A 13780-nucleotide genomic window follows, 5' to 3' on the forward strand; every position below is an offset into this window, starting at 1 on the left:
TGGTCAAAACATTGAAGGAATTGGATATAATTCTTTGGGCTAAAGGGTTCAAAGGGTATGAGGTGAAAGTGGGTACAGGGTAAACATAGAATATAGAACCGTACAGCACAGCACAGTACAATCCCTTCAGCCCTTGGTGTTGTGCTGGCCTTCTATCCTACTCTAGGATCAGACTAACCTACATAACTCTTCATACTACCATCTTCCATGTGCCTATCCAAGTGTCCCTAATGTACCTGACTCTACTGCTATTGCTGGCAGTGCATTCCACGCACCCACCACTCTGAGTAACGAACCTACCTCTGATATCTCCCTTAAATCTTCCTCTAATTTCCTTAAAATTATATTCCCTCATGACAGACATTTCCACCATGGGATAAAGTCTCTGGCTATCCACTCTATCTATGCCTCTCAACATCTTGTACACCTCTATCAAGTCATGTCTCATCCTCCTTTGCTCCAATGAGAAAAACCATAGGTCCCTCAACCTTTCTTCATACGACATGCTCTCCAGTCCAGGCAGCATCCTGGTAAATCTCCTCTTCACCCTCTCTAAAGCTTCCGCATCCTTCCTATAATGAGGCGACCAAACTGAACACAATATTCCAAGTGTGGTCTAACCACGACTCTGAGAGCTGCAGCATAACCTCGTGGCTCTAAAACTGAATCCCCCTGATAATGAAAGCCAACACATCATACACCTTCTTAACAACCCTGTCAACCTGGGTGGCAACTTTGAGGGATCAATGGACATGGACCCCAAGATCCCTCTGTTCCTGCCAAGAATCCTGCCTTTATTCTGTATTCTACAGTCAAATTCGACCTTCCAAAGTGAATGACTTCACATTTTTCCACTTTGAAGTCTATCTGCCACTTCTCAGCCCAGTTTTGTAGCCTGTCAATGTCTCATTGCGACCTACAACAGCCCTCCACACTATCCACAATTCTGCAAAACTTCACGTCATCAGCAAACATACTAACGCACCCTTCCTCTTCCTCCTCCAAGTCTTTTATAAAATTCACAAAGAGCAGAGGTCCCAGAACCAATCCTTGGAGAATACCATTGAGGTAGATGATCAGCCACGATCATAATGAATGGTAGAGCAGTCTCTGAGAACCAATTGGCATACTCGTGCTCCTATTGTCTATGTTATGGTGCTGCAGGGCTTATCCCCATATTTCCAGCAGTGAATTTCTCTTTCCCTGCTTCATTTGCATGGAGAAGTTGTCTGGGAAGGTAGGAAGTAAATGTATCAGGTTATTGGGAAGTTTAAACATTGTTGCTTGGTTTTTGTTTAATGCTCACAAGTCATTCTGCATTGGCACTTCTTCCTGATGAAGGATTCTGGTTAAAAGGAAAGGGAATAAAATGAGATTATGGATAAAAGTACTTTTGTGAGACAGGAAAAGGATTAGATAACCACAGCTATGTCTTGGGACAGTGATTATCCAGGGTTCTTTAAGTTGAACCCTGGACATTAATTCAATCCAGGGTTCAACTTAAAGAGCCACAATGTTGTAAATAATTGTTTATCTAAACCATCCTTCTTTTTTCCTGTTAAGGTCCATATTCAGTTGCACACCTGGAATAGATCATGCATATCTTTGCTGTAGTACATGCCTTGACATGTTTGGCGCTCCAGAGTTTGCATTAACTTCGCAATCAGTTTCAAGTTAATTTGGGGCTTCAGGTGCAAAGATTATTTGACAGACATCTTAATGTCACTTTATATAAGCTGAACTATTAGATCTATGACACTGATATTTCAATCCATCCCTGCAGCGTCCTGTTTGTCAGTGCTTCTTGGCAGGTGCTACTGGGAGGAATAGTCATTTTTTTTTTGAAGAATGTGTATAGAATTAACTATATATTCTTAAAATATGCACTGAAATAGTACAATTATTTCATAGTCATATATTAGTTATGGTACAAAAGGAGACCTTTTAGCCCATGGTTTCTACAGTAACTCTCTGATCATTTTATCTTGATGTTCATTTCCTGTGTTTTTTCTGTACCCCTGTGGGTCTTTTGTGGCACAGTATTTGGTGTCCCTAACTCTGAACCAGGAGGCCTGGGTTCACCTGCTCTGGAGATATGTGATAACTCCTTGGAACAGATTGCTTTCAAAATACCTTCCTGGTAACGTTACACATTGTTTCTATTAAATAATCATCCCATGCTATCTTGAATGCCTCAATTGATCCTGCCTCCATTTCTCTTCCAGGCAGTACATTCCAAAACCTGACTACTCACTATGTGAAAAGTATTTTCCTCACCTCACCTCACATTTGTTTCTTTTTGCAAAACACCTTCAAACTGAACACCTGGTTTTTGATTCTTTTGCAAATGGTAATAGCTTTTCCCTATCCATTCTGTCCAGATTCCTTATGATTTTGAACAGTTTTGTTAGGCCTTCCCTTGACCTTCTCATGTCCAAAGAAAACAGTCCCCCAATCTTTACTCATACCATTCTCTGAACCATGTCCAGTGCATTCACATATACCTGGAGTGTGGCACCCATGGTACTCCAGCTGAGGTCTAAACAGTGTAAGTTCTGTCTAAGTTAATCATATCCTCTGAGCTCTTGTATGCCCCTACTCATGAAGCCTTAAATACTGTGCTTTATTAATGGCGCTCGCTATCTGTCCTGCCATCTTTTAATGACATATGTACCTATACACCTCTCCGCCAGCAGACAATCTAGAAGAGTACCCTTTATTTTGTCTTACCATGTTCTTTGAACCATATACATCACCTCACACTTCTCCATTTTGAACTTCAGCTGCCACCTATTTGCCCATTTCGGGTCATGTGGTTCTGAGCCAGAATCTTAGATCATTTCAAATTCCTCTGACTCCTACCATAATAAAAATAATAGGAAATTAACTTTTCACAGAAGCGTCCTGCTTATTTTCTTTTTAAAATGTTATATAACTTGTTTGTATATTATAATTTGCCAGCCAGGTCCTTCAGTTAACCTTTTTTCATTCTCTTGGAGTCTTGACAGTACTCTTCAGTTTGCCAGATATTTTCGACCTGTGAGATTTTGGTGTTCAAGTCAGAGTTTGTACAGCAGGCAAAGAAGCTTTTTAGACTATTGTGTCCATGCTTATCCATCTATTATAATTTCAAAATTCGATCTTTTATAATTTCATTTTCCAACACTTTGCCTGTAGCTTTTTCGGCTTTGACATTTCAAGTGCTCGTCTAAATAGTTCTTCAATGTTTTGAGGGGACCAGTCTCTACTACCCTTTTTAGGCAGTGAGTTCCTGATGTTTTCAACCCTCTGGATGAAAACAACTTTCCTCAAATTCCCTCTAAACCTCCTGCTCCTTACCTTAAAACTGTGCCCACTGGTTTCAGTCCATCTACTAAAGGGAAACGTTTCCCCTATCTACCCTGTCTAAACCTCTCAGACTGTTGTATACCTCAGGTTCCCTTCCCCCTCAGCCTTCTCCGCCCTCAGGAAGACAACCACAGCCTACCTAGTCCCTTTTCGTAGCTAAATTGATTCAGCTCAGGGAACACCCTGGTGAATCTTTTCTTCATTCTCTCCAGTAAATTTATTTCCCTCTGATAGTGTGGCAACTAGAAATGCACACAGAATCCCAGCTGTGGCCTAACTAAAGTTGTATAAAGCTCCATCATAACCTCTTTTCTCTTGTACTCCGTGCCTTGACTAATGGTGTCCGAAGGTAACACCAGTTTATAGTCAACAGGTTTATTTGAAACCACAAACTTTTGGAGTGCTGCTCCTTCGTCAGATGAAATCACTTTATCTGTCAAAGGAGCAGTGCTCAGAAAGCTTGTGATTTAAAATAAATCTGTTGGACCATAACCTGGTGTTATGTGACTTCTGACCTAGTCCACCCCAGACCAACACTGGCACCTCTACATCTTGACTAATAATGACAGATTTCTTAAGTGCCACCTTAGACACCTGATCTCCCTGACTTGCCTTCAAGGATCTATAGACTTGAACACCAAGGTTCTGCAGATCCTCTATACTTCCTAGGATCTTGCCATTCAAGGTATATTAGCATGTTGTTCCCAAAAATGCATCAGCTTATGCTTTTCAGGATTCAACTCCATTTGCCACTCTTCATCTGACCAAACTGTCTATGTTGTCCTGAAGTCAAAGGCTTTTTCCTCACTATTTACCATGCCACCAATTTTTGTGGCAATTGCAAAATTACTTACAAACATACCTTCTACATTTGCGTCTAGATCATTAATATATACAACAAGCAGCAATGGACCTAGTGCCAAACCCTGTGGTATGTTACGGGACACCAGGCTTTCAGTCACAAACACACCCTTCAACCATCACCCCTTACCTCCTGCCACTAAGCCAATTTTGAATATAAATTGCCCTGGATCCCATGGGCTCTTAGCTTCTTAACCAGTCTGCCATGTGAGACCTTGATAAGAAAAAGCCTTGCTAAAGTCCATGGAGACTACCTCAACTGCATAAACCTTCTGAGGATAGTGACACATCACCACCACCTTGACAAATGCAGTTAAATTTGTTAGACAGGATCACCTCTTACCATGCTGACTATCCTTGATTAACCTTTGCCTCTCCAAGTGGATATAAATTCTATCCCACAGAAGTTTTCTAGTAGTTTGCCTATCACAGACGTTAGACTCACTGGCCTGTCATCTCCTGGTTTATTCTGATAACCCTCTTGAATAATATTATGACATTACCTATCCTCCAGTCTTCTAGCTCCCCTGCTGTGGTCAGAGAAGATTTGAAATTTAAAATCAGAGCCTCTGCAATCTCTTCCCTATCCTACAGCGGCCTTAGACAGATCTCTGTAGGCCTGGGTATTCAGTTTCAAGCCTGCTAAAACCACAAATACCTCCTTTTAATTATAATTTATTCAAGTATGCAGTCTCCCTGATTTCTAGACCTATGTAATTCTTCTCTATTGTGAAATCAGGTGTGAAGTACTCATTTAAAATCTCAGCAATATCTTCTGGCCCTGTGCACAGATTGCTGCTTTGATCTCTACTGGGCCCTACTCTTTCTGAGTTATTCTCTTGCCCCAATATGCACCTTTGGACTTTCCTTATTGTTACTTGCCAGTGATTTTTCATGAACCCTCTTTGATCTCCTAATTTAATTTTTGAGTAACGGCCCCACACTTCTGATAATCTTTTGAAGGTCTCTTCTGTTTTAACCTTCGGTATCTACTATAAGCTTCCTTCTTTTCTTCAGTCCTGTACATCCCTTAACATTCAGGGTTCTGTGCACTTGTTGGTCCTACCCTTCACGTTTATGGGAACATATTGGCCCTGCACTCTAACTATTACTCTTTTGAATGTATCCTCTGTTGTGATGTGGATTTTCCTGCAAATAGTTGCTCCCAGTCTGCTTTGGCTACTTTCTATCTTTTTAAAATCAGCCTTCCTCCTTTTTAGAACTTTTATTTTTGGTCCATCCTTGTCCTTACTCATGTTACCTCACATCTTACTGAATTACAGTCACTATCATTGAAATGCACCCCACTGCCACATCTACAACTTGATCAGCTTTGTTCCCTAAAATTAGGTCCAGCATGCCCTGTATTGTACAACTTTCTATTTAATGGCTTACAGAGCTCTCTTGGACGTACTTTTTTCTGCCTACCTAAGCCTTTCAGACTTCATTAATTCTCATCCAATATTGGAGAAGTTGCAGTTCTGACTATTATAACCCTATTATTTTTACCCTTCTCTGAGATTTGGCTACACATCCATCTTCCTATCTCTCCCTGGCTGTTTGTGAGTCTAGCGCACCCTCAGCAAAGACATTTTCTCCCTCTTTGTTTTTTGAGTTCTGTTTTGTTTTTTTTTTGCTTCCTGTGACCAATTTTGAATCATCTGTATGATTTTGAAACATAATAGACTTAATGCTTAGTTGAAATGTTTATCATTTCTGACTCTCCAAACTAAGTAACACCCAGTTTACAGTAACTCTGTCTTTCCTGTCAGTTACCATTTTATTCATGCTGTTGCATTTTGTAGGCTTCCTGTATGATATAACAATCCCTGAAGAGACTGATAACTTTGAAATATGAATTTTCCAGTCGCTGACTCAAGGATCACATGTCATGATTTCATATTAAGATGTTTACTGTAATCACACTAAAGTCAACATAGGCTTAAACATTGCTTGGTTTTCTGATCGTGCACTACAGAAAAAGCATTCCTCAGTAATTTACAAAAGCAAATTCCAAACTGAATTTATATATTGTACTACTCTACAGAGGTTTAGTCTTATGATTAAAGTTCAAAGCTCCTTCTAATTCTAACAGGGTCTTTTCTTTCCGCTTCACCAGCATGAATCCTCCAGTGTCCTTGTAAACAAAGTCATCTTCATGCAACCTTTTTGAACATAATTAAATGCAGTACCAGTTGCTAAGTTCCCTCTTGTGACTCTGTCCTTTAAGTCATCACTATCCTTGTTTCCTTGGACAGGGATTACATCCTCACCAGCCCACCACTTAGTGGTTAACTGAAAAGCTGTTCTGTTCTGCCAGACAGAGCAGCACTTGTTGTGGATGTTCTTCCTCGTATCTCTCTATTAAACAGTCTCGGAGAGTCAGAGTATCAGTAAGACCACTCCTTGTTATTGAGGCACTGAAACTTTAAACCTTGCTTTCAGTGACTTTTGATTGATTCCTGTCCATGTGGCCACCAGGTGACCTGGACTTGTTCATAGAAGTTCATAATTCATAGAATTCCTACAGTGTGGGAACAGGCCATTTGGCCTAACAAGTCCACACCGAAGAATAACCCACCCAGACCTATTCCCCAACCTATTGCTCTACATTTCCCCTGACTAATGTACCTAACCTACACATCCCTGAAACACTGGACAATTTAGCATGACCAATTCACCTAACCTGCACATCTTTGGGTTGTGGGAGGAAACTGGAGCTCCTGGAGGAAACCCGGGCCCCTGGAGCTGTGAGGCAGCAGTGGTAACCACTGAGCAACTGTGTGCTGCCCCATCTCTGGGAACACTCAGTATAAAGTCACAAGGACTTGTCTCTATGCCGTCCCATCTCCTTCTCATCTACTGTGTTTTACTTTGAATCAAAGGAGACTTTTGAATTAAAGGAACGTAACATGCTGGACTTTTTAACACTTTGTAACTGTCCCGACTCAACTTGAAATAGTGTGCTGCTAAGCGTGCCCCATTGTTAAACAAGCCATTGTAAAATATACAAAAACTCTGATTAGACCACCAAGGTAACTAATTTGCTTGACTGAATGCTCCTCAGGATAAAAGGAATTCCTACCAGGTTTTATCATTCGCAAGAAGTAACTACAGTATCATACTTGACTTTAAATGGAAGAGAAAAGAATGAATGTTATGCAAATTAAACAACACCCTTTTCTAAACCCCAAAGACACACTTACTCACTCTGGCTTAAGACAGAAAAGAGATTGATAGTTTGACACACATATGTATTGGGGGGATAAAAGCTCAGGGATAACAAAATTCTGAAGGTCAAAAGTACAGATCTCCAAGATGGGTTAAATTTGTCTCCAATGATTCCTCTTGATTTTTAACACGGAAGACATGCTTGTCTGTAAAGCAATGGTTACTCTTCACTTTGATAGTTGATCCAGTGGACCTAGTTTATTTTTCTTGTTAGAGTTTTTCTTTTAAGATTTTTCATCTACACACAGTGACAGAAGATGAGAAGGATGTTTTCACCTAGCTCTGGAGGTCCCTGGCTGTCCTGCATTTGCAACAAATCTGAGTGCTGGCAGTCGTTCCTTAACTCAAAGATTCTTGGTGCCACTCCATCTCAAAGTCCCTGCTCAAAGCAGCCTTGTGCTGCACAGCTAAAAATGTATCTGACTTGATGTTTCCAAATTACAAAACTCAACTGGCATTTCAGCTAGAAAACAGCCCAACTTCCATTTGGTTTTAGCCAAAAATGGAAAAATGTGATCCCTTACAGCAACAATGATATCTTACTGTTTCCTCTGAAAATATAACTACAGTTGTTTCGCATTTATCCTTGGATACAGAAGCTGCAAGCAAAACTAGCATTTATTCCATGCTCCTAGCTACCTTTTATTGCAACTGCACACACACACACACACGTACGACTGCAGTGATGTTCAGTTGTGTGTTCCCGGATTTTGACCTAGTCACCATGCAGGAACAGTTATACATGTTTGATTTTGGAGGAGAATTTCAAGATGCTGATGTTGCCATGTGCCAGTTGTGCTTATCCTCCGAGGTGGTAGATCTTACAGTTTTGGGGCCTACTGTGGTGATTTGCTCCAGTGTATTGTACATCATGTAGCTATGGCGCACCTTTGGTGGAGGGTGTGGACTTGGATTTTTCTGTTCTGCGTAGATTATTGATTAAGTGAACTGCTTTATTGTTGTAGGTTTTGACACTTCTGCATGCAGTTACCTATATCAATTCAGGCAATAAAAGATATGCCGTCATGTTTGGGTGGGCTTTGTGCATTATAGGTGGTAGAATGACTGGGGAGTCAGGAGTGTTGGATATTGAAGCACACTATTTGCTACATTGATTGCAATTCCTTTATTGGTATAACTTTTCCTTTTTTTTTTAGAAAAAGAATTACCTGTTAAACACTTTTTGTAGAACACAAATCCAAAGCAGCTAATTTAGCTCATTATACGCATCTGTAAATGCTCACCTTATGTTAAATCACTCTTTTGACAAGACTGCTCACATCTTACACTCCTCGCCTATAGTCATCCAATTTGATCTGGTCTGAGTAGTTTTTTTTTAAACTTCAGTCTTCAGATAATTGCAAATTGTCGACATTTCTAAAACCATAGCCACAGGCATGGCAAAAAGAAAAAAACATAGTTTAAGCATTAATGAATTCACTCTGTCTGTGAAGTAGAATTTGTAAATGTAATATAGAAATTCTATCAGTGCAGCTGTATGTTTGTGATTTTATTTAACATTTCATGGGATGTGAGCTGGCCAGCATATGTTGCCCATTTGTAATTGCCCTTGAGAGGACAATGGTCAATTGCGTGTTGATTCACTGTAGTCCATATTGTGTGTTTACACTGGCAGTGCTCTTAAGTAGGACATTCTAGGTTCATGATCCACTGGCAGTAAAAGAGTACTCTACTCATAAGTTGCATAGCAATAATTATAAGCATTTGATTGAATTGCAAGTTATCGGGAATACGTGATTAACAGGTCTTTATTGTGACTGCTGCCACAATGGATGATCTATTTGTGGAATACGATCACGGATTTATGGTTTGTTTGTAAGAGTAGAATCAAATCTTGAAATTTTACCTTTTAAGGTTCATGGAGGAATTTGGACCTCCATTTTTGAGTTTTACTTGTGATTTAATGCACCTCTTGGGTTGAACAGGATTCTGTGGTGTAAGCTGTTTGGGGTATAAATGTAGACTGCATTTTTAATAACGTTTTCTCATCCTTTTCCTAGACTGAACAACAACTGGACTGTGCCTTGGATTTAATGCGGCGTCTTCCTCCTCAGCAAATTGAGAAGAATCTCAGTGATCTGATTGATTTGGTAAGTACAGTTTGAAACTATTGACCACTTTGCACTTCGTGCCACAGTACTGTACTGCTTGTGGATCTTGCCCAACCACCAAGTTGTAAGCTTTTGGGGAAAAAAAAGCAAGGAGGATCTGCACATGCTGGTGATATAGAAACAGAAAATTCTAGAGATGCGCAACAGGTCTGTCAGAGATGCTTTGTCATGGGGGAGGGGAACAGAGGCAAGTCATAACAAGGAACGATATGCTTTGTTAAATTTTTAAGCATGCTTATCTGCATTTCTGTTTTTATCCCAAAGTAAACTTGCCAGAATTGCAGCCATAAGAAAAAAAAACTCTGCTTACCTTCTGGCAAGCTTAATCTTGTGTTCCAGTATTATTGTGTAGTTTCTTTTACTATATTAAAGCAACTTTATTGCAATACTTACTCAGCCTTTATACACCTGAAATAAGTGTACGTAGCTTTGGTATCATCATATTCATTGCAGTTCTTCTAAGTACAGGTACTGAACATTTTTTCAAACCCATATTAGAACATCTTGCTGTCTTTTGTCTAATTGCTGCACAGTGTCCAACTGCTTAATTTCTAAATATAATTTTGAGTCAAGGGTTCTGTTTTCACGCTTGACATAATCAGAAACCAGTTGCAGTACTGGAACTAGATGCCACAATTAATTGTTCAGTGGTACAGAAATAACTTTTCCTGTTTTGAGTCGTTGTCATTTTTAATTCCATTTTATTCTGCAGTGACTTTTTTTGGTTAATGTCACTCTGTTTTCATTTCAGAGTGCCTTTAAATATGTCTTTTGTCTGCTCTCCTCTGGATTGAATGTAGGCTATTATAGAAATGCATTTTATCATGGTATTGTTTATATGTAACAACTTTGCAAAGGTGTGATTTCATTTTTAAATATACATGACTTTACAACTTTGTTTCAAATTCTAACTCCAATATGAAATAACCAAAATAATTTTGATTTTTCATACCTAGGATAATTTGTCATTTCAGAAAAATCATCTCAAAATTAAATTGACCCTTGATGAATACTATGGTTTGTTTTTGTTGCAGTCTCAAACTCTCAGTACTCTCTTTCCTGTCATCAGTAGTTGTATGACTATTGTAGCATGGGTCCAATATTACTATAACTAATAATAAAACCAGTTTATGGAATGTTGCTCTTTATTGAAAGAGGGTTGGAATTTGAGAGTGAGGAAGTGATATGATGCAGAAACATCTCATGTAGTGTGTTCGCTTTGGGCAGCAAACATGTCAGAAAGGACATAGTGCAGGTGAACCAAAATGTTAACAGTGCATTAGAGTTAAATGTGAGTTAAATAGATAGGATACATAGGATGGGTTCCATCATCCAGTTTTCTGGTTTCTGGGGTTTAAAAGATTGAACATTGATGTGGTGGAAGAGTGAGGTACAGAGAAACCATTTCCTGCATTCTCAGTATCACAAAGTTGTTACTGTGTAGAAGGAGGCCATCCAGCTCGTTGTGATTGAGCATTTCACTCTGCCATTCTACTGCTTTCTCCCCAGAACCATGCACAGTTTTCCTTTTCAGTCAATCATCTAACTTTCTCTTGAATGCTTCAATTGAACTTGCATCCTGTAGGCACTTGGAGCATTTAAGTCCAGAAGTATCTTCTTATATTGCTTTTGTTTCTTTTGCCAATTACTTTAAATTGGTGTCCTCACATTCTTGATACTTTCAGTAAAGGGAACAGACTCTCCAATCTACTCTATTCAGACAGCCCATTGTTTTGAATACTTCTATCAAATCTCTTCTTGCCATTTTTCTCTCCAGTCTCACTTCCTCATTCCTAAAATCATCCTTGTGAATCGTTTATGCACTTCCAACTTGTTCACATCTTTCCTAAATCGGTAGTGTCCAGAATTGGTGATAGTAGTCGTGCTTCAGCACAACCATTATCCAATTCACGTTCAGCATAGCCTCCCTGTTCTTGTATTCTGTGCCCCTATTAATAAAAGATAGGATACTCTATGTTTTCGTAACTCTGCTCTCAACCTGTCCTCTCACCTTCAATGACTTACACACCTATACACTCTGATCCCTCTGCTTCTGCATCCTGTGGCAAATTGTCCTCTTTGGTTTATATTGTTAAATAGAGTAATACACATGATGATACATAGCCCTTAAATTAGAGCTCAATGATTTAGAGTCCTAGATATACAGCACGGAAACAGACTCTTCAGTCCAGTTTGTCCATGCCAACCAGATATCCTAAATAAATCTAGTTCCATATGCCAGCATTTGGCCCAAATCCCCCTCAACCCTTCCTATTCATATACCCATCAAGTGCCTTTCAAATTTTGTAATTGTACCAGCCTCCACCACTTCCTCTGGCATTTCTATACACGCACCTTCCTCTGTGTGGAAAAAGTTGTCCCTTAGGTCCCTTTTAAATCTTTCCCCCCTCACCTTAAACATATGCTCTCTAGTTTTGGACTCACCCTTTGATATTTATCCTCTCCATGTTCCTCATGATTTTATAAGCCTCTGTAAAACCACCCCTCAGCATCTGACACTGCAGGGAATACAGCACCAGCCTACTCAGCCTCTCCCCATAACTCAAACCCTCCAACCTTGGTAACATTCTTGTAAATCTTTTCTGAAGTCTTTCAAGTGTCACAACATCCTTCCTATAGCTGGGAGACCAGAATTGCACATAGTATTCTAAAAGTGGCCTAACCAGTCTCCTGTACAGGTGTAACATGACTTCCCAACGTCTATAGTGACCAATAAAGGCAGGTTTACCAAATGCTGCCTTTGCTGTCTTAGCTGTCTGTGGCTCTACTTCCAAAGAGCTATGAACCTAAACTCCCAAGGTCTCTTTTGTTAGGAACACTACCCAGAACCTTACAATTGAGTGTATAAGTCCTGTCCTGATTTGTCTTGCCAAAATGCAACACCTCACATTTATCTAAATTAAACTCCATCTGCCACTCCTCAGCCCATTGGACCATCTGATCAAGATCCCATTGTACTTTGAGGTAATCTCCTTCACTGTCCATGACGCCTCCAATTTTGGTGTCATTTATAAAAGTACAAACCATACCTCCTATGTTCACATCCAAATCATTTAGAAATGAGTCAGGAAATGTTAACATGTCTAGCATTCTAGAACTAGACTGAAAGAGCTCGGTCAAGAAGTGTGGTCAATAAATCTTGTTAGGTAGATTTATCATTTGGAACAAAGGTAAGTAATCAGTAACCGGTCTTCATTAACTTTGTGAAGATGGATGAAAGAACTTAACATGTTTATGCCACCTTTCGTGACCTTTGGACATCCCAAAGTGCCGAATGGTCTCATTTAAACAAATGTGGCATCGTGGAACCCTAGAAAGTCTGATGTTAATGTGCATCAGGATAAAAACATTGCTGATTAATGTCATGTCTGGCACAAAGCAAGATCATTGTGGTTGTTGAAAGTCGGTCATCTCAGCTCCAGAACATCTCTTTAGGAGTTTCTCAGGCTATATATTTTTTAATTAACCTCTTCAAATTTTTTATGTCACCTTTTGAAACAGGTGAGACTTGAACCTGTGCCTCTTGGCTTAGAGACAGGGATGCTACTACTGTATCCCAGGAGCCCTGAATTCCTCAGGATAGTGTCCTCGGCCCAACTATCCTCAGCTACTTCACCTTAACTCCATCAGGAGGGCAGAACTGAAGATTCTTGCTGATGTTTGCACAATTTTCAGAACTATTCATGACTCCTCAGGCACTGAACTAGTCTGTGTCCAAATGCAGCATGACACAGACAATATTCAGGTTTGGGCTGACAAGTGGCAAGTTGCATTTGTGCCACACAAATCCCAGGCAATGACCATCTCCAACAAGGGAGAGTGGAACCATTGTCCCTCGACATTCAATTATTTCATCACTGAATCCTCTATCAACATCTTTGGGGCTATCATTGACCAGAAACAGACTGGACTAGCTATATAAATATTGCAGTTACAACAACACGTCAGAGGCTACAAATCCTGCAGCAGACAGCTCAACCAAGAATCCAATCTACCACTTACAAGGCTTGTCAGGAATGGGGTGGACTATTCCCCATTTACCTGGATGAATGTAGCTTCACCAATACTGAAAAAGCTAGATACCATCCAGGACAAAGCAGCCACTTGTTTGGCACCACAATCACACATCTCCCCTACCCCACCACACACACCAGCATCAGTGTATGCCCATCTACAGGATGTGTGAC

General features: G+C 39.9%; 1 protein-coding gene and 1 long non-coding RNA gene across 3 annotated transcripts in view; one reads left to right on the plus strand and one right to left on the minus strand.

Annotated features, from left to right (window-relative positions):
• LOC148139782 (uncharacterized) overlaps positions 1-13780 on the minus strand; it is a 519617-nt gene that overhangs the window by 352241 nt on the left and 153596 nt on the right. The gene's annotated exons all lie outside the window — the stretch shown is intronic.
• The window catches only part of capzb (capping actin protein of muscle Z-line subunit beta), a 118611-nt gene that overhangs the window by 25507 nt on the left and 79324 nt on the right, over positions 1-13780 (plus strand). For both annotated transcript variants that reach the window (XM_043675773.2, XM_043675774.2), the window contains exon 2: positions 9462-9551. In XM_043675773.2, the coding sequence (XP_043531708.1) occupies positions 9462-9551 (90 nt within the window). The remainder of the gene's footprint in view (positions 1-9461; positions 9552-13780) is intronic.

This window comes from Chiloscyllium plagiosum, unplaced genomic scaffold, assembly GCF_037043375.1.
Source record: "Chiloscyllium plagiosum isolate Xiang-an unplaced genomic scaffold, Cpla_swu_hap1 HiC_scaffold_37, whole genome shotgun sequence".
Classification (NCBI taxonomy): domain Eukaryota; kingdom Metazoa; phylum Chordata; class Chondrichthyes; order Orectolobiformes; family Hemiscylliidae; genus Chiloscyllium; species Chiloscyllium plagiosum.